Source organism: Odocoileus virginianus, chromosome 34, assembly GCF_023699985.2.
Source record: "Odocoileus virginianus isolate 20LAN1187 ecotype Illinois chromosome 34, Ovbor_1.2, whole genome shotgun sequence".
Lineage (NCBI taxonomy): Eukaryota > Metazoa > Chordata > Mammalia > Artiodactyla > Cervidae > Odocoileus > Odocoileus virginianus.
This window is the reverse complement of record NC_069707.1, coordinates 18881555-18895220: the sequence shown is the minus strand read 5'-3', so window position 1 is coordinate 18895220 and position 13666 is coordinate 18881555. Positions and strand designations below refer to the sequence as shown.

The window sequence follows — 13666 nt, the reverse complement described above, 5'->3', positions numbered from 1 at the left end:
TGTTCCCCTTCTATGTTGATGATGAATGTCCTGCCTCTGAAAGTAGTTGCTAAGTTGTATCTGACTCTGCAACCCATGGACTGCAGCACACCAGGCTCCCCTGTCCTTCTCTATCTCCTAGAGTTTGCTCAAATTCATGTCCATTGAGTCAGTGATGCTATAGAGGAGCTAATGCTCAAAATTTGCTTACAGAATAATCTCTTTGTGGTATTTCAATCTTTAAACCCTTAACATGTGGAAGTTGTCTATCTACAGGTATGACTGTATTGAGAAATATGTTTGTTATGTTTGCTAAGAAGATAATTAAATTCATTTCATGAAATTATCTAGTATTTTAACCTCAGAGATTTGAATTGAAACCACCTCCCCTCTCTGTCCCTAGTCAGTACCCTTTTGGCAGTAATGTACAACCGTCTGAACAGAAGAAGGGGAAATTTCCGATCTGGCCAGAATGGAGCGAAGCTGACATCAATGCTGAGAAGTGGGATGCGGGGAAAGGAGTGAAAGAAAAGGACAAGATGGGGAAGAGCCCTGTACTTGTGAGTAGGCTTGAATGTGGCTGGACTTCAGTTTGGTTTTTGATTGTAAGTGGAATAGGACTTGTTAACATGTGCATGTGCTCACCCTTCTCCACAACCTCAATTAAAAAGAGAAATCTTGTCTTTGTCCACCTTGACTCCCCTCATCCTACCTTGTCTCTCCAGGTCTTTAGTCCTGAGCTTTGGTGAATTGCATTTAAGGGAATGGGAGGAGAGGAATGACCAAAAATTCATAAGAATGAAAGGGATAGAATAAGCTAGCTAATAGATTTTGAGAGACTTCGGAACCAGGTATTTAGAGATGTTGGTTTAGGAAATGAGAAGCCCCCATGAAATTGTGAGCTGTTATTTAGAGATTATAGGGAGGATAAATTTTTAAGAGATGTTACGAGGTAAGAATTGAATCCCCCTTATATCTGTACCCCAAGATATGCCGGTAAAAACCTCAGTCACTCTTCATTTACCTGTGAATTTTTTTAAAATGTGGATCATTTTTAAAGTCTTTATTGATTTTGTTTCAGTATTGATTCTGTTTTATTTTTTGCTTTTTTTGTTTTTTGGCCATGAGACGTGGGATCTTAGCTCCCCAACCAGGGAGCAAACCTGTACCCCATGCATTAGAAGGCAGTGTCTTAACCCCTGACCACCAGTAAAGTTCCTACCTGTGGCTTTTAAACATGGTGTGTCCCTGAGATTGGATCTGAGAATTGAGTTCCTACATTTTCCAGTTAAATCACTTACTTAAAAATATTTATTGCTTGTAGACTTTTGGATAGCAGCCATCCTGACTGGCATGTAATGGTACTTCATTGTGGTTTTGATTTGCATTTCTCTGATAATGAGTGATGTTGAGCATCTCTTCATGTGTTTGTTAGCCATCTGTATGTCTTCTTTGGAGAAATGTCTGTTTAGATCTTTGGCCCATTTTTTGATTGATCAAAACCCACTACAATATTGTAAAGTAATTAGCCTCCAACTAATAAAAATAAATGGGAAAAAAAAAGATCCCATACACTGAAAAAAAATAAAAGAAAAAAATAAAAGAAAATAAGGTAAAGATATAAAAAAAAATTTATTTCTAAAATCCTCTTTGTAGAAAATACTAGTCTGGGTTTCATTTTAAATATGGCCCATTTATTTGAAGCAATAGTTCATTCAACAGAAGTACTTTTAGAATACAGTACAATTTTCAAAACACAAAATTGACATAATGGCTAGGTTGAACTCTATTGTCTTTATTTGCAAAGAACTCTCAGAAATGGTACTTATTAGCATTTACATTTTGTTCACAAAGTGCAAAATCACAAACTGCATGATTCATATCAGTAATTTGTTTACACAAAAGGCAGTAAATATAATTAACTTCTGACATTGTTAGTATTTGAACAATTTCAAATAACAATATGTGAGATAATGTATTTTTTGTACCATACCTAAAGTAATTATGAAATGTTTAGATGCAAAGGACTTTTGAACTATGGGTTCAAATTAAAATGGTCATGTTTTACATATTTTCATAGAAATTTAGATCTTATCAGGATTGTTTGGGAATTTTCATCAGCAAGATAGATTTTGCAAGTTCTCAGTTGAGCAGCTGAGCACTGGGAAAGATTCAGAGATAAGTCACTCCAAATTATAAAGAAGCAATGGGGAAGAGAAGAACAGAGTACCTGAAACTCTGAAATAGGGAATGAGATACAAAATAATATTTTAAGGACCTTACAATACAAGCATGCTTTTATCAGATGATTATGAAAAATTCTTGCAGATCTCTAGAAGGTCAGGTGTCAAATTCTGAAAATTTTCAATGTTATTGACAAGGGTAAGTCTATTGGAAGAAAACCACTGAGACTGAAGTGGTAATAAATGTGCTGGTCACTTGATGTTCATTTTATTTGGGGGTGACACATAGGACTATTGCTGGATGCTGTATGAAACTGCATGCTTTGGGAAGCACTCCCCTCATACTACTGCTGTGAATAGAGGCTATTCCACTGGAACTTGACATTTCAGAACCTATCCAATACCGCATTCTTCCAATGCAACTTTCAGAAGGTAGGAAAGCACAGCTTAAATCCTGGTTGTTATGACAATGCAAAGTGGTGCCATCTGAGATGGAACCCTGCTTCCACCCTCAATTCTGTTCCACAAGCTCAGCATTCATGGCTCAGGGAGCTACAATTTCTCCACTGGAGTGAGTCATGGACACTCCAAGTCTTGTGATTGCATTTTATGATATGGTGGCACATAAAGTTATTCCAATCCCAAAGAAAGGCAATGCCAAAGAAAACTACCACATAATTGCACACTCATCTCACATGCTAGTAAAGTAATGCTCAAAATTCTCCAAGCCAGGCTTCAGCAATACGTGAACTTCTAGATGTTCAGGCTGGTTTTAGAAAAGGCAGAGGAACCAGAGATCAAATTGTCAACATCTGCTGGATCATTGAAAAACCAAGAGAGCTCCAGAAAAACATCTATCTCTGCTTTATTGACCATGCCAAGCTTTTGACTGTGTGGATCACAGTAAACTGTGCAAAATTCTGAAAGAGATGAGAATACCAGACCACCTGACCTGCCTCTTGAGAAACCTGTATGCAGGTCAGGAAGCAACAGTTAGAACTGGACATGAACAACAGACTGGTTCCAAATAGGAAAAGGAGTACATCAAGGCTGTATATTTTCAGCCTGCTTATTTAACTTACATGCAGAGTTCATCATGAGAAATGCTGGGCTGGAAGAAGCACAAGCTGGAATCAAGATTGCCGGGAGAAATGTCAATAACCTCAGATATGCAGATGACACCACCCTTATGGCAGAAAGTGAAGAAGAACTAAAGAGCCTCTTAATGAAAGTGAAAGAGGAGAGTGAAAAAGTTGGCTTAAAGCTCCATTCAGAAAATCAAGATCATGGCATCTGCTTCCATCACTTCATGGCAATTAGATGGGGAAACAGTGGAAACAGTGGCTGATTTTATGTTTTGGGGCTCCAAAATCACTGCATATGGTGATTACAGCAATGAAATTAAAAGACACTTATTCCTTGGAAGGAAAGTTATGACCAACCTAGACAGCATATTAAAAAGCAGAAACATTACTTTGCCAACAAAGGTCCGTCTAGTCAAGGCTATGGTTTTTCCAGTAGTCATGTATGGACATGGGAGTTGGACTATAAAGAAAGCTGAGCACAGAAGAATTGATGGTTTTGAACTGTGGTGTTGGAGAAGACTCTTGAGAGTCCCTTGGACTGCAAGGAGATTCAACCAGTCCATCCTAAAGAAGATCAGTCCTGGGTGTTCATTGGAAGGACTGATGTTGAAACTGAAACTGAAGCTGAAACTCCAATACTTTGGCCACTTGATGTGAAGAGCTGACTCATTGGAAAAGACCCTGATGCTGGGACAGATTGAAGGCAGGAGGAGAAGGGGATGACAGAGGATGAGATGGTTGGATGACATCACTAACTCGATGGACATGAGTTTGAGTAAACTATGGGAGTTGGTGATGGACAGAGAGGCCTGGCATACTGTGGTTCATGGGGTTGCGAAGAGTCGGACACGACTGAGCGACTAAACTGAACTGAACTGAACTGACCATTTCCTGTAAGTCCATGGTTAGGTCTCAATTCCTCGCCTAAGTGATTGGAAGGAAAGGATATGGTGAGTGAACAAAATGGAGAACTGTATGATAAAGTACAGTAAGGTAGATGTAAGAAATACACCTAAAGCAACATGACAAGAAAAGAGTACTGTTAACAATAGGAGAGGCTCAAATCCTGGAGAAAAGGGAATCACAATGAGATGAGCCCCACTGATTTCTTCCTCAAAGTCATGTATTAATTCGAGGTATGGAAAGTAGAGACCATGAAGACAGTAATGGCCTGGAGCTTATGTCCGTTTTTCTGGGTTGAAGTGAAGAAGGATATTGTCTGAAGCTGCCAAAGCAGACCTTGAACCCAGACCCCAGGGGTAACTATGGAGAAGTGATCTGAAAATTTTGTATACAATTTTATCTTGAGACATCTATGTACCTCATAAGCTATGTATGTGAAGCTTTTGCTGCAGAACAAATGAGTGAAAAAACAGCAGTTTGGAAGCTAAATAACTGAGACAAAATTTCATAATGATAGCTAGAGATTGGAATTCCGTGTGCACCAAGTGAGCTTGATAAGCACTCCAGACTTTCCATTAGTGTCCCAACATGGCTACAGCATTCCATAGTGAGTAAGGATGAACAAAAGTACGCCAGCCCTGCCAAATCCTAAGACCCAGTGCTGACTCGGTCAAATTCATCTTGCACTGACTGTCAGAAAGGAATAAAATCCTCCTCTTGGGAGGAAGACATCACCACTTAGAACCTGTATATATTTTTATATCCAGTATATAGCGTACACTCAAAATTTACCAGACAGGAAGAGAAACAGAACCAAGTGACTGAAAATCAAGAGGAAAAAAACAGATAATAGAAACAGATCTAGAAGGAACTCTGAGAATTTTCAGATAGGGCACTTTAAAATTTCTAAGTTAATAATTTTAGGGGAAAAAAAACAATGTAAGGGAACCCCAAAAGTCTAATACTTCTCTTGGAAAAACATCAGTCCATCCTTTAAACTCATTCTTCTATCATTTTGACTAGATGTTGGAGTTTCCTTTGTCTTCATTTGAATTATTCCAGTATGCTAAATATGACAGTAAACCATATGTTTCAGATAAACAGAAATGTATTAGGTTTAACTCTCAGACAATGTCCTCAAATATAACCTGTTTCTCAAGCCACATGAGTGTTAGGGTAAACATATAATGAAAATCAAAACAGTATTGATTTGATCTGTCCCCATTAACTGAGGGGAAATTTAATCTCTGCCCCCACCACAGATAGATTGTTGTTTTAGTATCTTGTTTGTACTCCTAGAAATTTTCATATCTTTATTTCTCATAAAAATCTCAATAAATCTTTATTTCTCATAAAGATTTCCCATCACCCACCACCTCATGAGCCCTGAGAATTTTCACACAGCAGTTACTTGAAATCTCTCTAACTTACTAGACTGCTTGCGTTTGGGCACCATTCTTTCTCTAGAATTCACCAATTGATCCATAGTTGGGGGTCAAAAACTAATGAATTAATTGCCTTAGTGTGCATTTGTTCCAGAAAAATGGAAACTTATATTCATACAAAAAACAATAACCTGTACACGATGTTCATTGCAGCTTTATTAGTAACAACCTGAAACTGGAAACAGCTCAGATGTCTTTCAATGGGCAGATGGTAAATGAACAAATATCTATCTGTAGCATGAAATATTACTCGGCAATAAACCACCAACTATTAACACATACAAAAAACTTGAATGGATTGAATCTCCAGGGAATTAGGCAGAGAGAAAAAATAAATCCAAAGGGTTACAGACTATCGGTTCTATTCATATAACATTACTGAAATAAAAAAATTATAAAAGTCAAGACTAACTAGCAATTGCCAAGTGGTATGGATTAAACACAGACTGGGGAGTTGGAGGGTGCCTGTGGCTATACAAAGATACAACGAGGCTCCTTGTGCTGCTGGAACTATTCTGTAATCTTGTCTGTGTCAATGTCAATATCCTGATTGTATACTACAGGTTTTTAAGGTGTTACTACTGGAGAAATTGGATGGAGAACCAAAGAATTCTCTGTATCATTTCATACAATGGCTTATGAATCATGATTACACCAAAATAACAAGTTTAATTTAAATGATTAATAAATCAAAGTCAGCTCAAAGGTACAAATTTTATTTACATGTAATCCTTTTTATGATTCTAAACATTGAAAAATAAGTAAATATTTTTAAAATCTTCTTTACTTAGATTAAAAAAGCAATATTTTCAGTGGAAAATATGGCCTTACTAGCCCATTCAAAATTGTCTCCCTACCATAACTAATTCACACTCCAAGGCAGCTCATGCTTGTTCGGACTACTTCCTCTGCTAGATGCTATTTAATAACCAAGGTTTCATTAATTAATTACAGCAATGTTAATTCAATATTCTCTAAGTACGTTACAAACTAGCTCTGAGAACACTCACACAAATTCCTCTATAAATGCTTCTTTACTGTTCAGATTCATTTGATATATTCATTGTTATTGGGATAGAGTCGTTTTTATTTTAATAAAACTATGTAGAGAAAAAACTTAACAAATTTTTTTATGTAGCATTTTTTTGAAGATCCTGAAGGAAAAATTGAGTTACCATCATCATTGAAAATTTATTCCTGGAAACGTCCACAGGATTTTTTAATCAATCGGGTAAGAGATAATTTTACTATTAAACAAAATTTGCATTAGCTATGAGATATAATATCCTAGTTTTGGAAATTTGCTTTTTAAAAATAAGGTAGTTTTCCTGTGGTATCTAGTAAGAAAGGGTAATTACTTTTGGAATTTAAATTAGAAATAAATATTTATCAATATAGTTTGTACTGGTTTCCAAAAGAATATTGACATTTTGTTTAAGGCCTCAAGTTTCCTTCTTCTCTGCATAATGTCAAATTATAACCTAAAATGTTGCACAAAATTTTTCCTTAAATCCTGACATACTTTCTCCTCTCTGCTTCTTATCTTATGTAAAGGTCTTTTAGGTTAGAGTTCATTAGCATTAATTTTCCAGTCCAAGAGAATAGCACTTGGATTTCTCTCTTCCAGGAATTTTTGAAGCATTTTCCAAGAGCCACTTTCATATCTGAAGTCCATTTGAATTATACTGATGTGGACATCACCCAAGAAAACTTCATTTTAAATAGTACTTCATTTAAATAGTGCTTATATACATTAAAGCTTTAGACACATTGATCTATCTTCCTAATTAATAGCTATGTTAGTTTGAATATATCTGGTATTTTTAAGGGCTTAATTATCACTAATGTCTTTTTTCCCTTCTTGAATCTCCCCACTTTCATTTAATGCATAGAAAACTAGTAGGCTAAATTAGGTACTTAATGCTAGTCAAAAGATTAAAATGGGACGGATTCTTCTGTGATTATGAAATTCATTGCATCTGTTTCTATGCAAAGTGATTTTATTTCTAAGTGTTTTAGAAGCACTGCTACTAATGAAGGAAATACAATCTATTCATCATATTATCAATTACTGTTATTAGTTAAGAAAGTCAGAAACACTAAGTCTGAAATATTTATTAAAATAAGAAAATAGCAAAGTACATCTTTGTCCATCAGAGTACTTTTTCAATGCCTGTCTGTAAAACACTTTAAATAAAATCAATAAAATTTATGCAAACCATATTTTTAAATTAGTTATATTGTTAGGTGACTTTGAAATGATGAATGCAAATTCTGTGATGTTAATACAATTCACTTAATATGTAGGTATTATTAATAATACTCAGGCTCTACTCACTCTAAGTACAGAATTTACATTCCAAGCAAATGAAGAATATAAATTCCATGAAGTGAGAGTGTTGTAAGTTTGGATAAGTAGGAAAGTTTTCTACCTTTTTATCTTTTTAGCATACCTTAGGTCTGAGAGAAAAATACTGGTACTGGTCCTAAAAATAAATGTATTCATTGTTGACAATGACACTTCCACCTTATTGAAATACTGTCCTCCATCTCCTTACCTCTCTCCCTTTGCACTGACCCCTTCTCTTGGTCTGTCGTGCTGGGAGTGGACCAGAACAGCCAGAACTGAAAGTCCAGCCAAGCAGTAAAGTTTTAGAATAGTGCTGGCCAAGTTGTATTGTCTGAGTCCACAGTGATAAACACATTTGATTTTGAGACATCAAATATGGACAAGAAAAGGTGAAAGTGTTAGTCACCCAGCTGTGTCCAACCCTTTGTGACCCCATGGACTGTAGCCCACCAGGCTCCTCTCTCCATGGGATTCTCCAGGCAAGAATACTGGAGTGGGTTGCCATTCCCTTCTCCAGGGGATCTTTCTGACCCAGGGATCGAACCTGGGTCTCCTGTGTTGCTGGCAGATTCTTTACCACCTGAGCCAATAAATATGGACACACATAAAGTTTAGATAAAAATACTGTAAAACAATAATGACCTTTCTATATAAAATTTACTGACTATATATTGTTGTTTAGTCACCAAGTCATATCTGACTCTTTGCATCCTCATGGACTGTAGCCTGCCAGGCTCATCTGTTCACGGGATTTCTACTGGAGTAGATTGCCATTTCCTGTGTCTCCTGCATTGGCAGAGAAGCCAATGAATATATATATATGTTCTTGACACCTTATATGTATGTAATTTTATAAATTGTGCTTGTAAGTTATGAACTTAAGAGTCAATTCCAGCCTTCAGGGTAGTTGTAGGTAAATTTCTCTCAGACATTTGAAAGTACTTTATTGAGTTTTCAAGGTACTAGTTATACAGATGACTGAGTTTCTATAAAAATCTACTTTGCTAATCAAAATCATTTTCATGTTAATTTGGTATGTTAAATATATAAAGTTGATATTAATTGTAACTAATTTAAAAAATTTGCTATGTCATATTTTTCCCTATTATCTTTTTCCTTTACTGATCTTAATATATAAAAGCAACTTTAGATATATACAAATTAAATAATGACTGCAAAATTAACTTTAAAAGTTATTACAAGATTTGAAGTCAAACAAGATTTTTAAAAGCTGTCTCAGTTAATATTTTTCATCTAAGATGAAGCGATTTTTCTAGCTACCAGATGTTAAGTAAGCTTCAGGTTTAACTTGAAGGGTTTATTTAAATTTCAAATCAGGTTTTAAACTCTGTGTGTGTGTATGCATGCTAAATTTATCTGCATATGTTACATCTTACAACATTTTATTATGTTAAAATACTGTACTTTATAGGCATTACATTATTAAATTAATGTCACAGCTCTATCAGAGGTTATCTTATAGAATAATATGCTTATTTTTTTATTTCTTCCAATTCCTCTGTGAGAAACGAAATCAAATTTGTCCTGTATGTAGGCCAAATTGTATCAGTAAACTAAATTTCCTTTATTTTTCCCAAGGAGCAATATCTCTCTCTATATATTTTTATTTCAGGCTCCAGTGGTTGTGAAAAATGAAATCCTGTTTGACTTGTTTTCAGCCAATGAGCATTTACTCTGCAGTGAGGTAGGTTGGGGAAGTATGAACCAAAAAGCTCCTTGAAGAATGCCTTCTGGACCCGCTTAAACAACTCCCGGGTAGTCAATTTCAGTGCTCTTGCTCACCTTTAAATTTTAGTATAACTGAATATTTCATATCCAGACACTCAATGAGGAAGAGAAGCTCTTTAATTGAGTTTAGCAAGAGAGTCAGTGGAGGAGATGTTAATAGTAGCACTGCTTGTGCCATGGACCAGGGTAGTCAGGTTCTTACCATCTGGGCATTTCTCTTCTGGATCCATGTACCTAGCAATTAACATAAAGTTGTTGCCAGTCTGAGCCTACGTCATGCCCAAGAGTAGGGTGTCTGATGGTGTTTGGCTTGCCAATGTGGAGGAATCAGGAGATTCAGTTCAAATGTAATACTTCACCTATACAAGACAGATTTTCAGCACAGCAGTCCTACAGCCTGTGGGAATTCACCTTCTCCCTCTCCACCCTGGGTTCTATCCATCATAAGTAGACCTGTTCCACTTCCCTGAGGTAGTTAGATCAGAAACAGGGATTTTTTTTTTTCATTATTTTCTCCAAAGACCCAATCATAGGGGTGTAGTTATTATTGATTCAAACATTTTGTCTTTCTTAACATCTTGGCCAATACTAAAATCAAAATATTAATTTTTTCGGTCGGCTTGTACTGAGTAGTATAAAATTATCTCTGAATTGTTTTATATTTTATGAATTCTAAAGACTTTAGCATATTTTCCATGGACGTGTAAAATGTTTTACTTATTTATTTTTATTGAAATGTAGTTGATTTACAATGTTGTCTTAATTTCTGTTGTATAGCAAAGTGATTCAATTCTACATGTATATGTATATATTATATATGCATTCTTTTGTATATTTTTTCTGTATGGTTTGTCACAGGATATTAAATATAGTTCACTGTGCTATACAGTAATACCTTGTTATTTATCCATTATATACATAATAGTTTGCATCTGCTGATCCCAAAGACCCAGTCCATTTCTCCCCCATCTTCTTTCTTGGCAACCACAAGACTGTCTCTATGTCTATCAGTCTATTTCTGTTTTGTAGATAGGTTCATTTGTGTCATAGTTTGGATTCCACAAAGGAAGTATAAAATAATTCTATAGTAAAATCTCCAGGTACATAGGAGGATATCTGATTTGCCTTTTTCAACTTAACCTACCTTTAAGAAGCTTTCTAGATAACCAAATTAAGAAAAATATAAATCTTATGACTTCAGACTCAAGTATTGAATCTCCTTACAAACCAGGCAGTGAAACATACTCTGAAGTTCAACTCTTCACTGTGCCTTGCTGCCTGATGAAAACCTTGCAGGTGGGAGTTTTACTTGGAGCACTGCTGTACCTGCTGGTCAACACATGAATATGGGACTTAGAGTGTATTCAAGTGTGTGCCCAGTTTTACTTCTTTCTCATGTCTCATTGCTTGTCTAATTGACCTTATTGACATAGAAGGATCATTTTCTTCTCAAATTCTCACATTTACAGAATTGTAGCTCAATAAGGTGGCGCTAGTGGTAAAGAACTCGTCTGCCAACGCAAGAGACTTAAAAAACTTGGGTTCGATACCTGAGCTGGGAAGATCCCCTGGAGGAGGGCATGACAACCCACTCCAGTATTCTTGCCTGGAGAATCCCATGGACAGAGGAGCCTGGTGAGCTGCAGTCCGTAAGCTCACAAAGAGTTGGACACGACTGAGTGACTAATGCGTTCACTTTCACAGCTTCATCTTTTATAACAATTCCAAAATAAAGCCATCATTGCTCTCAGAAGCATTCAGCCTTCCTCCCTTCTCTCTCCTTTTCTGTCACACACACACACATACACACACACACAGCTAAAAAGTGGTCAGTGTCAAATCACTGACCATTTACCCTGAAAGACAGCTCTTAGCTAAGGATTTTTAGCTTGTATTATGACTATATTTTCTGAAAACAAAAGCAAGATGTATGACCTTATTCTGTAAGTCAGAAATAAAAATGTAGAATATATTACACATAGAGTCTAACAGTACTACTGGAAGTAGATTTTCAACTGCCACCCACTCCCAAAATTACAGTGCCAACAATTGAAAAATAACTAATGAACACAACTGGTTTTTACCTCTAGCTAATGAGATGGATTATCAGCGAAATCTATGCCGTGTGGAAGATATTCAATGGGAGTGCTTTGACCAATTATTTTAAAGGAACAGCAGGGGAACCGCCTCTTCTGGCCTGGAAGCCCTGGGAACACATATACTCTCTGTGCAAGGCTGTGAAGGGTCACGTGCCCTTGTTTAACAGCTATGGAAAGTATGTAGTGAAGCTTTACTGGATGGTAAGTTCTTGTATGCATGTGTTAACATGTGTGTGTCTTTCATATTGCAATATGTTTCTCTTACCTGCTATTAAAGAAGCTAATAGTAGATAAGACCGTTTATAAAGGCTGCCAACTGTGTACCTAACAAGGGGAAAAGTCCTACATATGTAATTTGAGATTTAAAAGAACACAGTTGCATCCTCTGTGATACCAGTTCCCTGTGCTTTTTATTTTTTAGCTGTTTATATATATATTTTTAAATTTTTATTGGAGTATAGTTACTTTACAATGTTGGGTTAGTTTCCACTGTATAGCAAAATGAATCAGCAATACATACACATGTATCTCCTTTGTTTCGGAGTTCCTTCCCATTTCAGATCACCACAGAGCACTTAAGAGTTCCCTGAGCCGTAGACTATGCTCTCGTTAGTTATCTATTTTACACATAGTACAATAGTGCATATATGCCAATCCCAATCTCCCAATTCACCCCACCCCACCCCTTCCCCCTTGATATACATATGTTTCTTCTCTATGTCTGTGTCTCTGTTTCCACTTTGTAAATAAGATCTTCCATACCATTTTTTTTTCGGATTTCACATATATGCATTAATATATGATATTTGTCTTTCTCTTTCTGACTCACTTCCCTCTCTAAAACTAGTGCTGCTGGGGCCACTGAGGGGCAGCCCTTTGCTGCCTCTGACCTTCCAGGTGGGCAGGCTGGATAGGCAGGTGGATGCACAGGGCTCTGCCCTCTCTGATGTGGTATCAGGGTCATGGGCAGGAAACAGTGTCTGAGCTAAAATGTGATCCAGTCTTCTCTTTGCTCCTACTGAAGGGCCTGATCTGATCCATTTTTTACCCTGAACTTGATATTTGTTTTCATGTTGACAAATCTCACTTTGACACAGGAAATATTTCGCTTTCACCCGAAACGAAGAAAATGGGATAGTAAGAAGCACAAGTAGAGAATTCAAAGCCCCTTAATTAACACACAAAAAGTAGACTCACACCCCATTGAGCAATGCTAGATTATATTAAATACCTTTGGGTTTAATCATGGTGGAATGCTTTTTTCTAAAGGCCCAGAGCCACAGGCAGGCCCAGCTATGGGATTGTGGAGTCTCTTGTTCAAAAGTTATTAGCCATTTCAAGATGATGATATCAACACTTTAAGCAAAGCATGAGGTCCTTCAGAGTGTGGGATCCCATGTGACTGCACAGGTCACTTATCCATGAAGCTGGGCCTGGTAACAGAGAGAAAGTATTCCTGAACATTTGAGGCAATGAGGAAAGTAAATCATGATATTGTGTGTTTCTAAGAACATGGCTTTCTCCTTAAGGAGCCGGAGCCATCTTTTCTTCCTGGGGTGGGGAAAGCTGAAAGGCCAATGCTTAGGAATCAATCGGATTAATACAGTAGGAAGGGGCTTCCCAGTTGACTCAGCAGTAAAGAATCTGCCTGCCAATGCAGGAGATGTGGGTTCGATCCCTGGTTGGGAAGATTCCCTGGAGAAGGAAATGGCAACCCACTCCAGTATTCTTGCCTGAGAAATCCCACGGACAGAGGAGTCTGTGGGGTTGCAAAACAGTCAGACATGACCTGGCAATTGAGCATGCACAGTAGGAAGGCAGAGAAGGGAATTTTAACCTTTGATATCCAAAATGGGAGTTTGGATTTATTTTT

The 13666-nt window shown here is 36.9% G+C and overlaps 1 protein-coding gene across 5 annotated transcripts in view; it reads left to right on the top strand.

Moving 5' to 3' along the window:
- The window catches only part of ADGB (androglobin), a 172820-nt gene that overhangs the window by 20384 nt on the left and 138770 nt on the right, over positions 1 to 13666 (top strand). For all 5 annotated transcript variants that reach the window (XM_070461650.1, XM_070461648.1, XM_070461646.1 and 2 more), the window contains 4 exons: positions 383 to 539; positions 6734 to 6826; positions 9579 to 9650; positions 11785 to 11994. In XM_070461650.1, coding sequence (XP_070317751.1) covers positions 383 to 539; positions 6734 to 6826; positions 9579 to 9650; positions 11785 to 11994 — 532 coding nt within the window. The remainder of the gene's footprint in view (positions 1 to 382; positions 540 to 6733; positions 6827 to 9578; positions 9651 to 11784; positions 11995 to 13666) is intronic.